Raw genomic sequence first — 13,678 nt, forward strand, 5'->3', positions numbered from 1 at the left:
TTACTCAACAAATGGTGTATTTAGCCATTAGATAGGAGTGGGTGGAGTGGAGAGGAACCTTATCTTATTCCATGTACCATAATCATTTCAGATGTACCAGTGATTTAAATGCGAAGAATGCAATCAGAACACATGGTTGAAATGTTTACATAATTTAGCATGGGGAATACCTAAAGCCTTCATAAGAAAGACACGACACTCATAGCCATCAGGGAAAAAATTAATACACCCAACCACCTACTAATGTAAAATTTGTACACATATAAATGACCAATGATAGGAGAAAAGTTAAATAAAATATGATATATATTAACATCATCACTACAAAGGATGGGAATATATCTAAATAAAATCCTAATCAAAGATATTAAGTGGAAAAAGTGCAAGTTTCAGAAAAATATGAACAGCACGATGCCATTTTTGTTTAAGAAAAAGTGCCAAACTATATGTATAACTACACATATATGGATGTTGATGTACAGAAATAGATAAAAAGCATCCTAAACTATTAACAGTGATTACCTCAGGTAATGCACTAGAGAAAAAGAAGGAGAACTAATCTTTTACTCTGTATACTTTCATAATGTTTGAAAATTTGCAAAAATATATTTGCATACTGCTCATGTAACAAAAAGTTATAAAAAGGAATCTATATTCAATAGTATAGTATTAAAATGTTAAAAGAAAACTGACTAGTAAAATAAGGCCCTAAAAAACCTGGAAAAAACTGTTCACTTCATTTTAAAAGAGCTTTAATATACAATGAGTTCTCACAAATGAATAAGAAAAATATTTTAGAAACATAATAGAAAAATAAGCAAAGAACCTGAATAAATAAATGTAGACCAAAAAAAAGTTCAGCTGCATCGATAATTAAAGAAATGCAAATTAAACCAAGAAGACATGATTTTGCATCCATCACCTTATAAAGTTCTTAACATAAGTAGTTACTGAACCTGGATAGTTCCAAACTGGAGGCTTGGTTGGATGAGTAGGCTTGAAACCTGGAAAAATAAATTTAATTCAATTCACTAGCCTTATCAATGCAAAATTATGGATTTAATTTTTTTTAAAAAAGGTTATTTATTTCTCAAAATGAAAAATATATACACTTTCCAAATATTGCAATTCTACTTCTGGGAATTTAATCTAAATATATATTTGTACAAGTACTTAAGAATGTATACATAACAATTTTCACTATAGCTTTGTATTTTATAATGAAAATCCTAGAAATGAAATAAAAATAAATCATAAAAATAATGTGTTCAGAGTAAACACATATATCTTTTAAAGAAATTACCATCCAAGCAGTATCATACTACATAATTTGTATCCTTTTCTTTTCCACTTAGTATTTTGTGGACCTGTTTTCATATCAGCACAATCAGATCTACCTTATCACCACTGTATGTTTCTACTGTTCCTTTTCATATAGTCTTTCTCTAACTGATGATACAAAATGACTGACAGTCCCATGAGGAATTTTGATTTTTGATATTTAAGATCTCTGTAGTTTATCTTCTTTGTAAACTTTTCCTCACAACCAATTCTCTCTTCTTGCACACACTGAACTGCATCAGTGTTTAATAAATCCTTATGAAATGCTTATGGTCAACTCTTTCAAAAGAGCATATCGACAAACACCAAATACCACAGAGCACAAACCCACTAGGACCATGTGAGTAAACAGGGATAGGTCAATAAGTATAAATTCCACATGCAATCTTAATATATAAGGTCACCAAAAAACCGTCTCTTTCCCCCCAAAACCTCAAAGCACTCAGCTAAGGTACTCAAAGAGGCTGCCAGGTACCAGGTTTACAGGAATTATAAAAAGGTATTCTACTTACCATGTTAACATTCATAATTCTCCTCAATCTTTTAAAATATTAGGGCCATAGGAGATATACAAAGAAATTAGAAGCCAGTAATTGAGATAACAGTTCAACAGTCTTATTAAACAAGGGGAAACTCCAGCCCACAGAAATGGTGTTCCCTGAGTAAGCAGAGCCAGACTAGGAGCCTGAGCGAGATCTGCCCAGGCCACGGCTCCGCCCACTGCCCCTGCTGTCTCCTGTTTCTGCTGCAACCAAGGAGAAGCCAGAGAGAGCAGCACTGCAGTCAGGAAGAGGGCTGCTTCCACCACCTCAAAGTCATCTCTCAAGTCTTAAGCGCAGCAGTTGATCAGGAGTCCCTGCAAGAAAGCCTCCATTTCAATTCAACAAAAAAGGATTTTTCCTGCTTTTCAGTTGCTATGAAATTTAATTTCTGTTACCAAATTAAACTGCCCAGTAAAGAGAAAAAGAATAAATGTATGAAGTTATGAGGTGGGAGGTGGGGGAGCGGTGGAGGCAGAAATACCGGTTTTGCTCTGGAGACAGCAGAAACTTCTTGGTTTAAATTCTACTACATAAAAAGAACCAAATGGTTGCAGTCTGGGAAATGAAACACAGTCCTAGACCAGGAAGATACCCTGTAAAGGTGCCAACAGATCACTTTAAAATGAATAAAGTAGAAAAATTAATCACACAGAAAACATACATATTAAAAAACAGAAGCCATGGGCCTTCCTCTTCACTAATATCAACTGGAGTGAGCTACATTTAAGAGCTTCCTATATGCCAGGCACTGTGCTAAGTGCTGCAAGTGCATTCCATTTACACTTTACGATCACCAAGTGAGGAAGGCATTACATCCTTTTACATAGAAGGAAACACACTGAAAGTCTATATAACTTGCCCAAGTTTACACACTTGATTCTATCTATACACTATGGCAAATAATTTTACAGTCTCTAAGCATAATAACTAAAAGGCTATAAATACGTTGTTCTTCCTTTCATTACCAAAAATGAGGAATGAGTGTAAATCACAGGAATTTAAAAGATTTTTATAAAATATAAGCAGCAAGTCACTAAATCTGAATGACTCAAAATTGGAGGTTTTGTATTGAGAGGAATAGGCATTGAAAAACAAAATAATGTAGGATCAACTACTTGGGAACTATTGCTTTCATTCAGGTGTATGAATTACGCCTTTCATTCTTGACTTATAAAGATAAAAATTCCAAGGCTTCAATTTACTCTGAAAAATGTTTGCTACCCATTTTTATACATAAAAATAGCAAACGAAAAATTTGTATAATGACAAACCCATGGGATGAACATAATGTGCTAAGAACCCCACGAAACATAGTAAATTAAAAGAGCAGAATTCTATGTGAATTTTATGTCACATGTCTATCATGGAAATGAACATAAGCCAGAATTAAATACTAAAATTGCTTCTTTTCAGTTATTCTGCGTCATTGATATTTAATGTCAAAGAAATAAAACATTAAAAAAAAAAAGAAGAAAGATTCCATTTGTACCTTTAATACATGTTGGCATCTCGGGCTCCCAAGTACTGTTGCCACCACAGAACACTATGTGGCTGCCATTAAGGTAGAAATCCTGGAGGCATTCAAATATAACCACTGCTAGGTAGGAAAATTTTTCTCTAATTCCCGATACTGCTCTTCCATGTTCAAGTACTGGAAGTTCACATTTGACCACTGAAAGGTGGAGAAATCACAGAATTAATGAAAAGCTGTTTTAATATAGGATCAGAAAAAATACTGCAAAGTAGCAATTTCCAGTGGGAACAGAGAGATAACAAATGGAAGTCATATGTTAATTTAAAAAAAAAATTGATGTGGGCATTTTAATTCTAGGTAAACAGATTTAGAGAAATCTGGTAACTTTTTCCACTGAGAATAGATTGCCATTATAATTTATTGGCTTTCCTATACATTTTTCCATTGCCAACAAGTTTTGAGAAAGGTCTGACTACCAGATACAAATCCAGGTAAGTTCAAAAGCAACTTGTACTACTGGGGATTTTTTTTTAAGGTCAGGCAAACACTGATCACAGTACCCTGCTTTTTGAGAATGGGAGCAAAGACTTTTGAGAAGGTAATACTTGAGCTCAAATTTAAAAGTTGAAAAGAAGCTAGCCATGCAAAGATACGCAAAAAGAAAGTTCTCAGGTAGCAACAACATACCCAAACAGGGATGCTCAGGAAATAGAAAAGCCAATGGAGTTACAGCAGGGTTTTCCGAACATTTTGGCCTGCAACCCAGAGATCAAGAAACACACTTTACATTGTGAACCAGTATCCAGGCCCACAGGCCTGAAATCAAGTTAGTACTCAGCCTCCACACCAGTGTACTTTGGTGGTTCCCCTTCCACTCTGCTTCTGAAGAAGCAAAATGCTGGTCAAGTCCCTCTAGATTGATTTCAGGATTCATTAATGGGTTTGGCAGAATTTGGAAAAAAACTAAATAAAACACTGGTGTGGGCAATGAGTACAAGAGAACATCGTGTGAGATCAAATCAGAGCAGCAGCCAAGGGCCGCAGGACACAGAGCCTCTCCAGCCAGAGGAGGGCTCTCCCCGTTTCCCCTGGATCCGAATTTCCATCAGGTATCATTTCCCTTCAGCCCAAGCGACTTCCTTTAGCAATTCTTGTTGTGCAGGTTGGCTAGTGACAAGTGCTCTTAGCTCTTGTTTATCTGAAAATCTTTTTATTGATTTCACCTTCAGTTTTGAAGATGTCTCCTTGACAGAGAATTCTAGGTTAAAGGTTTTCTTCCTCTTTCAGCTCACTGGCAGATATTGTCTTCTGGTGTCCACGGTTCCTCAAGGGAAATCAGCTGTCATTCTTTCTTGCAGGGGTTGGGGAGTAGAGAAAGGGCTGAAATAATGGAGTTTTTTCACTCTTAGTGGCTACTTTTTCTTTTTACCTTTTGATTCACTAGTTTTACCATGATGTGTTTAGTTTAATAGTGTTTTTATGGTAAATTTTAAAAATTTATTTATCCTCCGAGGGTCACTGAATTTCCTGGACCTGTGGTATTGTTGTTTTGAATGAAATTTGATCATTTTTTGGCCCATACTTATTCAAATAATTTTCTACATTGTTCTCTTTTCTCTTTCTGAAACTCTAATTACATGTACGTTTGACTGCTTGCTACCCTCCCGTAGGTTTGTAAGCCTCTCTCTCTCTCTTTCTTAAACCCTTCTCAAATCACGTTGGGTTTCTGTTGCCTTGTCTTCAGGTTTACTGATCTTTTCACTGTTGTGACAATTTGCTGTTAATTGTACCTAATGATTTTCTTTTAAGTTAGGTTTACTGGATATAATTTACATACAGTAAAATTCACCCTTTTAAGTGTCCAGCTGTATTAGTTCTGACAAATACAAATAATCATATAATTACCACCATAATAAAGACAGAAAAGTTCCATAAGCCCCCAACACTTCCTCGTGCCACTTTGTGATAAGTTTCCCTCTCCCACAACCTGCACCAACCAGCCAACCACTGCTCTGTTTTCTATCTCTACTGCATTGCTTTTCCAGAATATCATGAATGGGATCATGGCCTACTGAGTATGGCTTACTTCACTAAGCATAACGCATTTGAAATTCATTCCTGTTGACGCATGATTCAGGAGCTTATTCCTTGTTATTGCTGAGTATTATTCCACTTTAAGGATGCAGCACAGGTCGTTCATCCACTCACCAGCTGAGAAACATGTGGGTTGTGTAGGACAATTATGACTAAGGCGGCTATGAATATCCTCATACAGGTTTCTACATGAACATATTTTCATTGTACTTGGATTGCCGAGTTGTATGGTAAACGTATGCTTAATTTTAGAAGAAATTGCAAAATGTGTTCCAAAGTGGTCAAACCACTTCATATTCTTACCAGCAATGCATGCAAGTTCCAATTGCTCTATATCCTTGCCAGTAATTGGTATTATAGTTACTAATGATATTGAACAACTTTTCACACACTTTTTTGCCATTGGTATATCATGTTTGGTACAATATGTCTATTCAAATCTTTTGACCATTTTTTAAAAATTGGGTTGTTAGTATTGTGCTTTGAGAGTTCTTTACATATAGTAGATAAAAGTCAATTATCACATATGTGCTTTCTAAATATTTTCTCCCAGTCACTGCTCATGTTTTTTCATTCTCTTAACAGTGTCTTTTGCAGACCAGAAGTTTTGAGTTTGGAATGTCCAATTTACTATTTTTTTTCCAGATCATGATTTATGGGCTGTACTTAAGAAATCTTTGGCTAGGTCACAAATATTTTCTATGCTTTCTTGTAAAAGTTTTATATATCTAGGTTTTACATGTATGTCCATGATCCATTTTGAATAAATGTCTGCATATGGTGCTAACAAGGATTGATGTTCCCTTTTTTTTTTGCATATGGATGTCTAATTGTGCCTGTAACATTTGTTGAAAAGATTATCATTTTTCCACTGAATTATTTGTATATCCATGACAAAAATCAACTGGACATATTTGCAAGGGTCTAATTCTGGACTTGCTATTCTGCTCCATTGCTGTACACGGCTATCCTTGCAGCAATATCACACCATCTTAACTCTACGCCTTATAGTATGCGTATACAGTCTTGACATCTGGTGGAGTGCATCATCCAATTGTTTTCAAAATGGTTTTAACTATTCTAGGTCTTTTGTCTTTCCATATACATTTTAGAAACAGTCTGTTGATTTATACAAAAAGTTCTGCTGGGATTTTGATAGAGATTGTGTTGAATTTATATATCAATTAAACAGAACTGACATCTTTATCATATTGAGTCTTCTGATCAATGACCGACATATATCCTTTAATTTATTAAGGTCTTCTTTAATTTTATTATTGCTTAGTAATTTTTAGCATTCAAATCTTTCACATATGTTGCCAAATTCATACACAAGTATTTTCTGTTTTGGAGCTGCTGCAAATAGCATTTAAAAATTTTTCAATTTGTAACGGTTTATTGTTAGCATATAGACATACAATTGATTTTTATATGTTGATTTTGTATTTTGAAACCTCATTAAAACTTCAGTCTTTAGAATTTTCTACACAGACCATCATATCATAAGTAAATAGAGACTCCTTTATTTCTTCCTTCCCAATATCTATGCCTATTTCTTTTCTTGCCTTGTTGTAGTGGCTAGGACTGCCAGTACAATGCTGAATAGAGTGGGGAGAGTGGACATCCTTCTTTTGCTCCTACATTGTGGGGAAAGAAATTAGTCTTTTACCATTGAGTATAATGTTGGCTGAGAGATTTCTAGAGATGCCTTTAATCAGGCTGAGATAGTTAGTTCCCTTCTACTCCTAACTTGCTGAGAAGCTTTATCATGAAAAGATGACCAATTTTGTCAGCTGCTTTTCTTTTGCATCTATTAAGATCATCATATGGTTTTTTTCTTATTCATAGTCTCTTAATATGGTAAATTACACTGATTAATTTTTGAATTTGAAACAAGACTGCATTTATGGGATAAATCCTACTTGGTTATAATGTATCATTATTATTATATATGGCAGGATTTGATTTGTTGACAGGTGTTGAGAAGTTTTGGGTCTATATTCATTGAGAACGAGTTGAGGATGTTTGTAATTTTTCTGCAATGTCTTTGTCTGGTTTTGGTATCAGGGTAATGTTCTCCTCATGAAATGAGCAGCATTCCGTCCTCTTATATTTCTTGAAGAGTTTCTGTAGAGGTGCTATTATTTATTCTTGAAATGTTTGGTAGAATGCCCCAGGGAGGCCATCTGGGCCTGAAGTTCTCATTATGGGAAGGTTTTTAACTACAAATTCTATTTCTTTAATAGATACAAGACTATTCGGATTACCTATCTCTTTGAGTGAGTTTTGGTATTTTGTGTCTTTCAAGGAAGTTGATTTCATTTCAGTTGTCACATTCATAGGCATAAAGTTGTTTTCGTGTTACTCTCTTGCTATTCCTTAAAGGTCTGCAGGATATTTAGTGTTGTCCTCTTTTCCTTCTTGATATTGGCAATAAATGTCTTCTTTTTTCTTGTCAGTCTGGCCATAGGTTTCTCTATTTTATCGACCTTCACCAAGATCTTCTCCAGGGTGTTGGTTTCATTGATTTTCTCTATTATTTTTCTCTTTTCAATTTCATTGATTTCTCCCTATCATTATTATTTCTGTCTCTTTGTTTTGAGTTTAATTTGCTCTTCGTTTTTAGTTTCTTAAGGTAGAAGGTTAGATCATTTGAGACTTTTCTTTTTTTCTAACATAAGTATTCCATGCTATAAATTTCCCTCTAAACAATGCTTTTGCTGTATCACACAAATTCTGATATTTTGATATGTTGTGTTTTCGTTTTTAGTTCAAAACACTTTCTAACTTCTCTTGTAACTTCTTCTTTGACTCAATGGTTAGTTAGAAGTATCTTGCATAATTTTCAAATATTTGAGGCTTTTCTAGATTATCTCTGTTTTGATTTCTACATTCATTCTATTGTGATTATATAATGTACTATGAATGATTTTAATTCTTTGAAATTTGTTAAAAACTATCTTATTGCCTAGAATATGGTCTATCTTAGAGAATGTTCCATGTGCACTTGAAAAGAGTAATTATTCTATTGTTATTCAGGAGTTCCTTTCTGACAAGAGTCAAATCCTCTCTAGTGTCTCCCTGCTTTTGATCACTCTATAGGGCCTTAAACATTGTTTTTTAAACATGTTTTGTCCAGAGTTTATCAATCTTATTAGTGGGAGGGTTAGTTATTTACAATGTACTCTCCCATTACCTGCAGCCAGAACTCTCAGATGTCTTGTAATACAAGAAAAAATTGTCTTATGTTTAAGCCAGTGTGTGTTGAGTTTTTTGGTTCTTTCAAGCAAAAAAGTCCTAACTCATACATAACTACAATAGTTCACAATTTACAAACTGGAATGCCAAGAACATGTAGGTTGGGCACTTTATAACTAGAACTATTTTTTATTCAATTTGACCTACATTAAATTAAATTAGAAGTCATTTAACAAGTGGAGGAAGCACGTATGACTGTTTTGTTTACTGATACATAAAACTATTTATAAAGTGTTCCCACAGTGTGTACAAATGAAGATGGAAATATTATTACCTTTACATTCAGGAGGGTCACTACTCCATGTGTCAGGCCCAGAGCAAGTGAGCTGGCTCTCTCCAACGAGTGAATATTCTTCTGGCCCATCTGAAGGGTTACAGCTGTAAGTTACGAACTGATTATATTCAAATGATTTCATGTAGCTATTGGTGTATTTTCCATTTTTTATTTTTCCAGGTGGCGAACACAAAATCACTTAAAAAAAGAAAAAAGGAGAAATGAAAGGCAAAAGGAAAGATGAAAGATTAATACAGCATTAGTAAAGTCCTATGAACTCCCTTCAATAAAATCATTAACATATGATTTCTCCAAGCTAGTTGCAAACCCAATATCCATTTAGAAGGTTTCTATGAGACTATTATCCCAGATTTAAAAAATGTAGAAATGAACTTTCAGAACAAAACTCATTTTCTTAAATGACTATATAAAATACCCATATGAAATACCTATATTTATCTATAAGGCCATGCTAAGTTTTGTTCTAGTCATCGTACAAGATACTGGAAATTTAACAAGAAAATATGCTTGTGATTAAAAATAAAATTCACTGCTAGTTGAGAAATGCTTTATAATTTATAACTATAATCATTCACTAAATCAATGGTTCACAGTAATACCAAGATATTGTCTTCTTTCACTTTCATCCTTATGAGTGTACGGTGAAATTCTCCAGAGCCCACAAAGTAAGCAAATTCACAACAGACTGAATCCAGATATCTTCTTTTAAGTCAGATATTAAAGAGATTTGAAAAAATGTGAAACAATGCCACTATTCTCAATATTTGTTTTGGAAAAGTTTTCTTTTTCAAATAAAATATATCACAAAAGTTAACATGGATTGACTTTACTGTTCGTAAAAGTGAATTAATAAATAATTATTTTAAAAACTTCTCAGTTTTAATTCCAATATAATGAATATCAATAGACATAACCCACATACACAAAAGCTCTTGGGATCTTTGTTAATTTAAAAGCATAAAGGGGTCCCAAGGCCCGAAAGTTTGAGAACTGCTGGTCTAAATTCTAATTAGAGAGTATACTTACGTTCACATTGTGGGATAATATCATCCCAACGCACATTACTTCCAACACGTATACAAGTTAGAATACTTCGTCCAACTAAGTGATAACTAAATGAGAAAAGAAAAGGTTACTGTTTTCTTTACCAGTTAACAAAATGAACATAATAATCAAGAAAATTTTTATCTGGTTCGTTTTCTGCACTACAGTAATATGAGAAGAAGTTTCTAAAATGATGAAAGTGCTAATAAAATATGCAATTTAATTAAAGAGTTTCTGCATTTGAAAACACATTGGCCAAGAACAAAAATGTCTAAATAAATCTGTCATACCTGTCAGTCTGGCCTCTTTGCTACCTCTGGCAATCACATTACACATTCATTTGTATGTCCTCGCTCACGCCATTCTGCTCAGTAAGAATGGTGACCAAGCAGAGAGAAAAGGCCCTAGAGCTTGCCTGCCTGGATACCAGTCCCAGCTCCATGACTGTCCTGTTCTTTGAGCTTGGGCAAGTCCCTTAATGTCTCTCTTGCTCAGTTTCCTCATCTAGGAAAAGGGAATAATAGTACATAACTCACGGAGTTGTTCTGAGGCTTAGATGAGTTAGCACCTGGCACACACTGAGTGCCAGGCAAGTTTCAGATCTTATTAATATTCTTTAGATCAGAATATCTTTGTAGGAATAGCTCAGGAATACTGCTGGATGAAAACATCTCTGATGATTTAAATTCACAGTACTCTCTCCTCATTCTGGACTCTCACTGGAATGATCACAAATAATTCTATTTATTTGGTAATTCTCATTTACTATTTTGCTTTGACATCTCTCTGGACATATTTTGTTCCTCAAGAAGGCTACAACTGCTTTGAGAAGAGTCTCTGTCTTAAACTTTTGGTATTCTTCAAAGTGCCTAGACAGCTTTCTCTATAACAATTAACTGGATGTTCCAACATTTTTACTTGATCAAGTTAAAAAATAGTCACCTGCTTGCACATGGTTCCATTTGACTTTTCCATTCAAGCTCACTCATTTTCTCTGTATTATAGTGTTTTACAAGAGGATTCTGGGAAGACGGCAGAGTAGGAAGCAGTAGGAATCTGTCTCCCAAACTAAGCAACAATTGAAATGGCAGAATCTGCCTGATAAAACTATTTTGGAACTTTGAAGTTTGTTTAAGGCTTGCAACTTCAAGGGGAAGACTTAGATAGGTATACTGAATTAATTTCAGCTCTTAGGAAGATAGCAGCTACCCTCCCTCCACTCTCAGAAGGTGGCAGGCAGCCGTGCAGGTGTTCCTGGAGCAGTTTGCAAGAGCCAGAGTGAGTAAAAGGGACTCTGTCCTCCAAATACAGGTATCTACGGTCTGACTGCTGAGTGGTGCTTCTGATCACAGAGAAGCAGACAAAGCAGCGGGCACTTGTCACACTCCCCTCCACTCTGCAAGCCCCTTCCTTCCCAGCTGGTGACTTCCAGGTGATTTAAAGACCCAGTGCCTTTTGTGCCCCTCTTCATTTTTCACTTTTCCCCTCTCAGGTGCAAGACATTAAAGACCAGGACAGTAAAACACAACTGTATATATAAGGAAAATTAAGTGAGTCTGCATGATCAGGGAAAGGATCAGAAAAGACCTGATAAGACCTTCAGTTTACTCCTCAGGCTGATCCTCAGCACAGAGACACTGTACAACAATCTAAAACACAAAGATAATAACCAAAAACAGCAAGGCCTAAGGAACAGGGAGAATCTGATTTCCAGAGTTACCACATTATTAGATTCCAATGTCCAGTATTCCACAAACAAGTCACAAGGCATACAGGAAAGTATAGCCCATTCAAAAGAAAAAAATAAATCAACAGAAACTGTCTCTGAAAAAGACCTGATGGCAGATTTACTAGACAAAGATTTCAAAAGAACTGTCTTAAAGATGTTCAAAGAACTAAAGGAAGAAGTAGAGAAAGTCAAGAAAATGATATGTCAACAAGCGGAAATATCACTAAAGAGATAAAAAATCCTAAAAAGAAACCAAAACAAAATTCTGGAGCTCAAAAGTATAATAACTGGTATGAAGAATTCACTAGAGGAATTAAAGGCAGATTTGAGCAGGGAGAAGAAATAATCAATGAACATAAAGAGAGGACAATGGAAATTACGGAGTTTGAGGAACAGAAAGAAGAGAGTGAAGAAAAGTGAACAGAGCCTAAGGGACTTATGGGATACCATCAAGTGGACAAACATACACATTGTGGGAATCCCAGAAGGAGAAGACAGACAGAAGGGGAAGAAAGAATATCTGAAGAAATAATGGCTGACAACTTCCCAAACTTGATGAAAGACACAAATATAAACATCTAAGAAACTCAACAACCTCCAGATAAAATGAACTCAAAGAGACCCACACTAACACACCTAATAATCTTATTGAGGAAGGCTTGTATGTGATGACTCACTTCTCTCTTCCTGCTTTCAAGATTCTCTCTTTGTCCTTGGCTTTTGAAAGTTTGATTATCAGCAGACTTCTCAGCAGAAACTTTGGAGGCCAGAAGACAGTGTACTTATACACTCCCAATGCTAAAAGAAAAAAAACTGTCACCCAAAAATCCACTACCCAGCAAAACTGTCCTTTAAAAGGGAAGAAGAAATTAAGACATTCCCAGATAAACAAAAGCTGAGGGAGTTCATGACGACTAGACCTCACCTGCAATAAAGGCTCAAGGGAGTCCTGCAAGGTGAAAGGAAGGGACACTAGACAGTAACTTTAAGCCATTTGACAAAATAAACATCTAACTAAAGGTAAATACACAGGCAATTATAAAGGCTTGTATTATTGTAACAATGGTTTGTGATTGCAATTTCTGTTTTCTTCATGATTTAAGAGAATAATATATTTAAAGAAAAACCCAATTATTAGTATAGAAACTAGTATTACTGTAACTTTGCTTTTTAACTCCAGATCTTGTTTTCTATATAAGAGACTAATGCACTTAAAACAACTCTTGGTTTATGTTTTGAGACACACAATAAATAAAGATGTAATTTTGTGACATCGACACCCAAACAGGGTGGGGATGGAGTTGTAAAGGAGCAGAGTTTCTGTATGTTACGAAGTTAAGCTGGCATAACTTCGAATTAGAGTGTTATAACTTTAGGATGGCAAATGTAATCCCCACGGCAACCACAAATAAAAAACCCATAGAATATACACAAAAGAAAATAAGAAAGGAATTTAAACATTGCACTATAAAAAGGCAGCTAAACAAAAACAAAGATAGCAATTCAGGAAATGAGTGACAAAAAAAGCTGGAAAACAAATAGCACAATGACTCCTTACAAGTCATTACTTCAATGTAAATGGATTAAACTCTCTAATCAAACGACAGAGATTGGCAGAATGGATAAAAACACACGATGTAACTACATACTGTTTACAAGAGACTCACTTGAGATCCAAAGACAAAAAACAGGTTCAAAGTGAATGGATGAAAAAAGATATTCCATGCAAATAGCAACCAAAAGAGAGGAGGGTTAGCTATACTAATATCAGACAAATTGGACTTTAAATCAAATAAAGTTACAAGAGACAAACGTCATGATATATTAATAAAAGTTGATATAGCAAGAAATATAACAGTTATAAATATTTATGAATCTAATGACAGACCACCAAAATCTAT

General features: G+C 34.9%; 1 protein-coding gene across 1 annotated transcript in view; it reads right to left on the reverse strand.

Annotated features, from left to right (window-relative positions):
- Positions 1-13,678, reverse strand: part of LOC106842728 (membrane cofactor protein-like) — a 38,114-nt gene that overhangs the window by 14,706 nt on the left and 9,730 nt on the right. The window contains exons 4-7 of the mRNA XM_044758456.2: positions 10,031-10,116; positions 8,984-9,181; positions 3,373-3,555; positions 957-1,004 (exon numbers count right to left, since the gene is read on the reverse strand). Of these exons, the coding sequence (XP_044614391.1) occupies positions 957-1,004; positions 3,373-3,555; positions 8,984-9,181; positions 10,031-10,116 (515 nt within the window). The remainder of the gene's footprint in view (positions 1-956; positions 1,005-3,372; positions 3,556-8,983; positions 9,182-10,030; positions 10,117-13,678) is intronic.

The sequence above is a fragment of the Equus asinus genome, chromosome 25, assembly GCF_041296235.1.
Source record: "Equus asinus isolate D_3611 breed Donkey chromosome 25, EquAss-T2T_v2, whole genome shotgun sequence".
Lineage (NCBI taxonomy): Eukaryota > Metazoa > Chordata > Mammalia > Perissodactyla > Equidae > Equus > Equus asinus.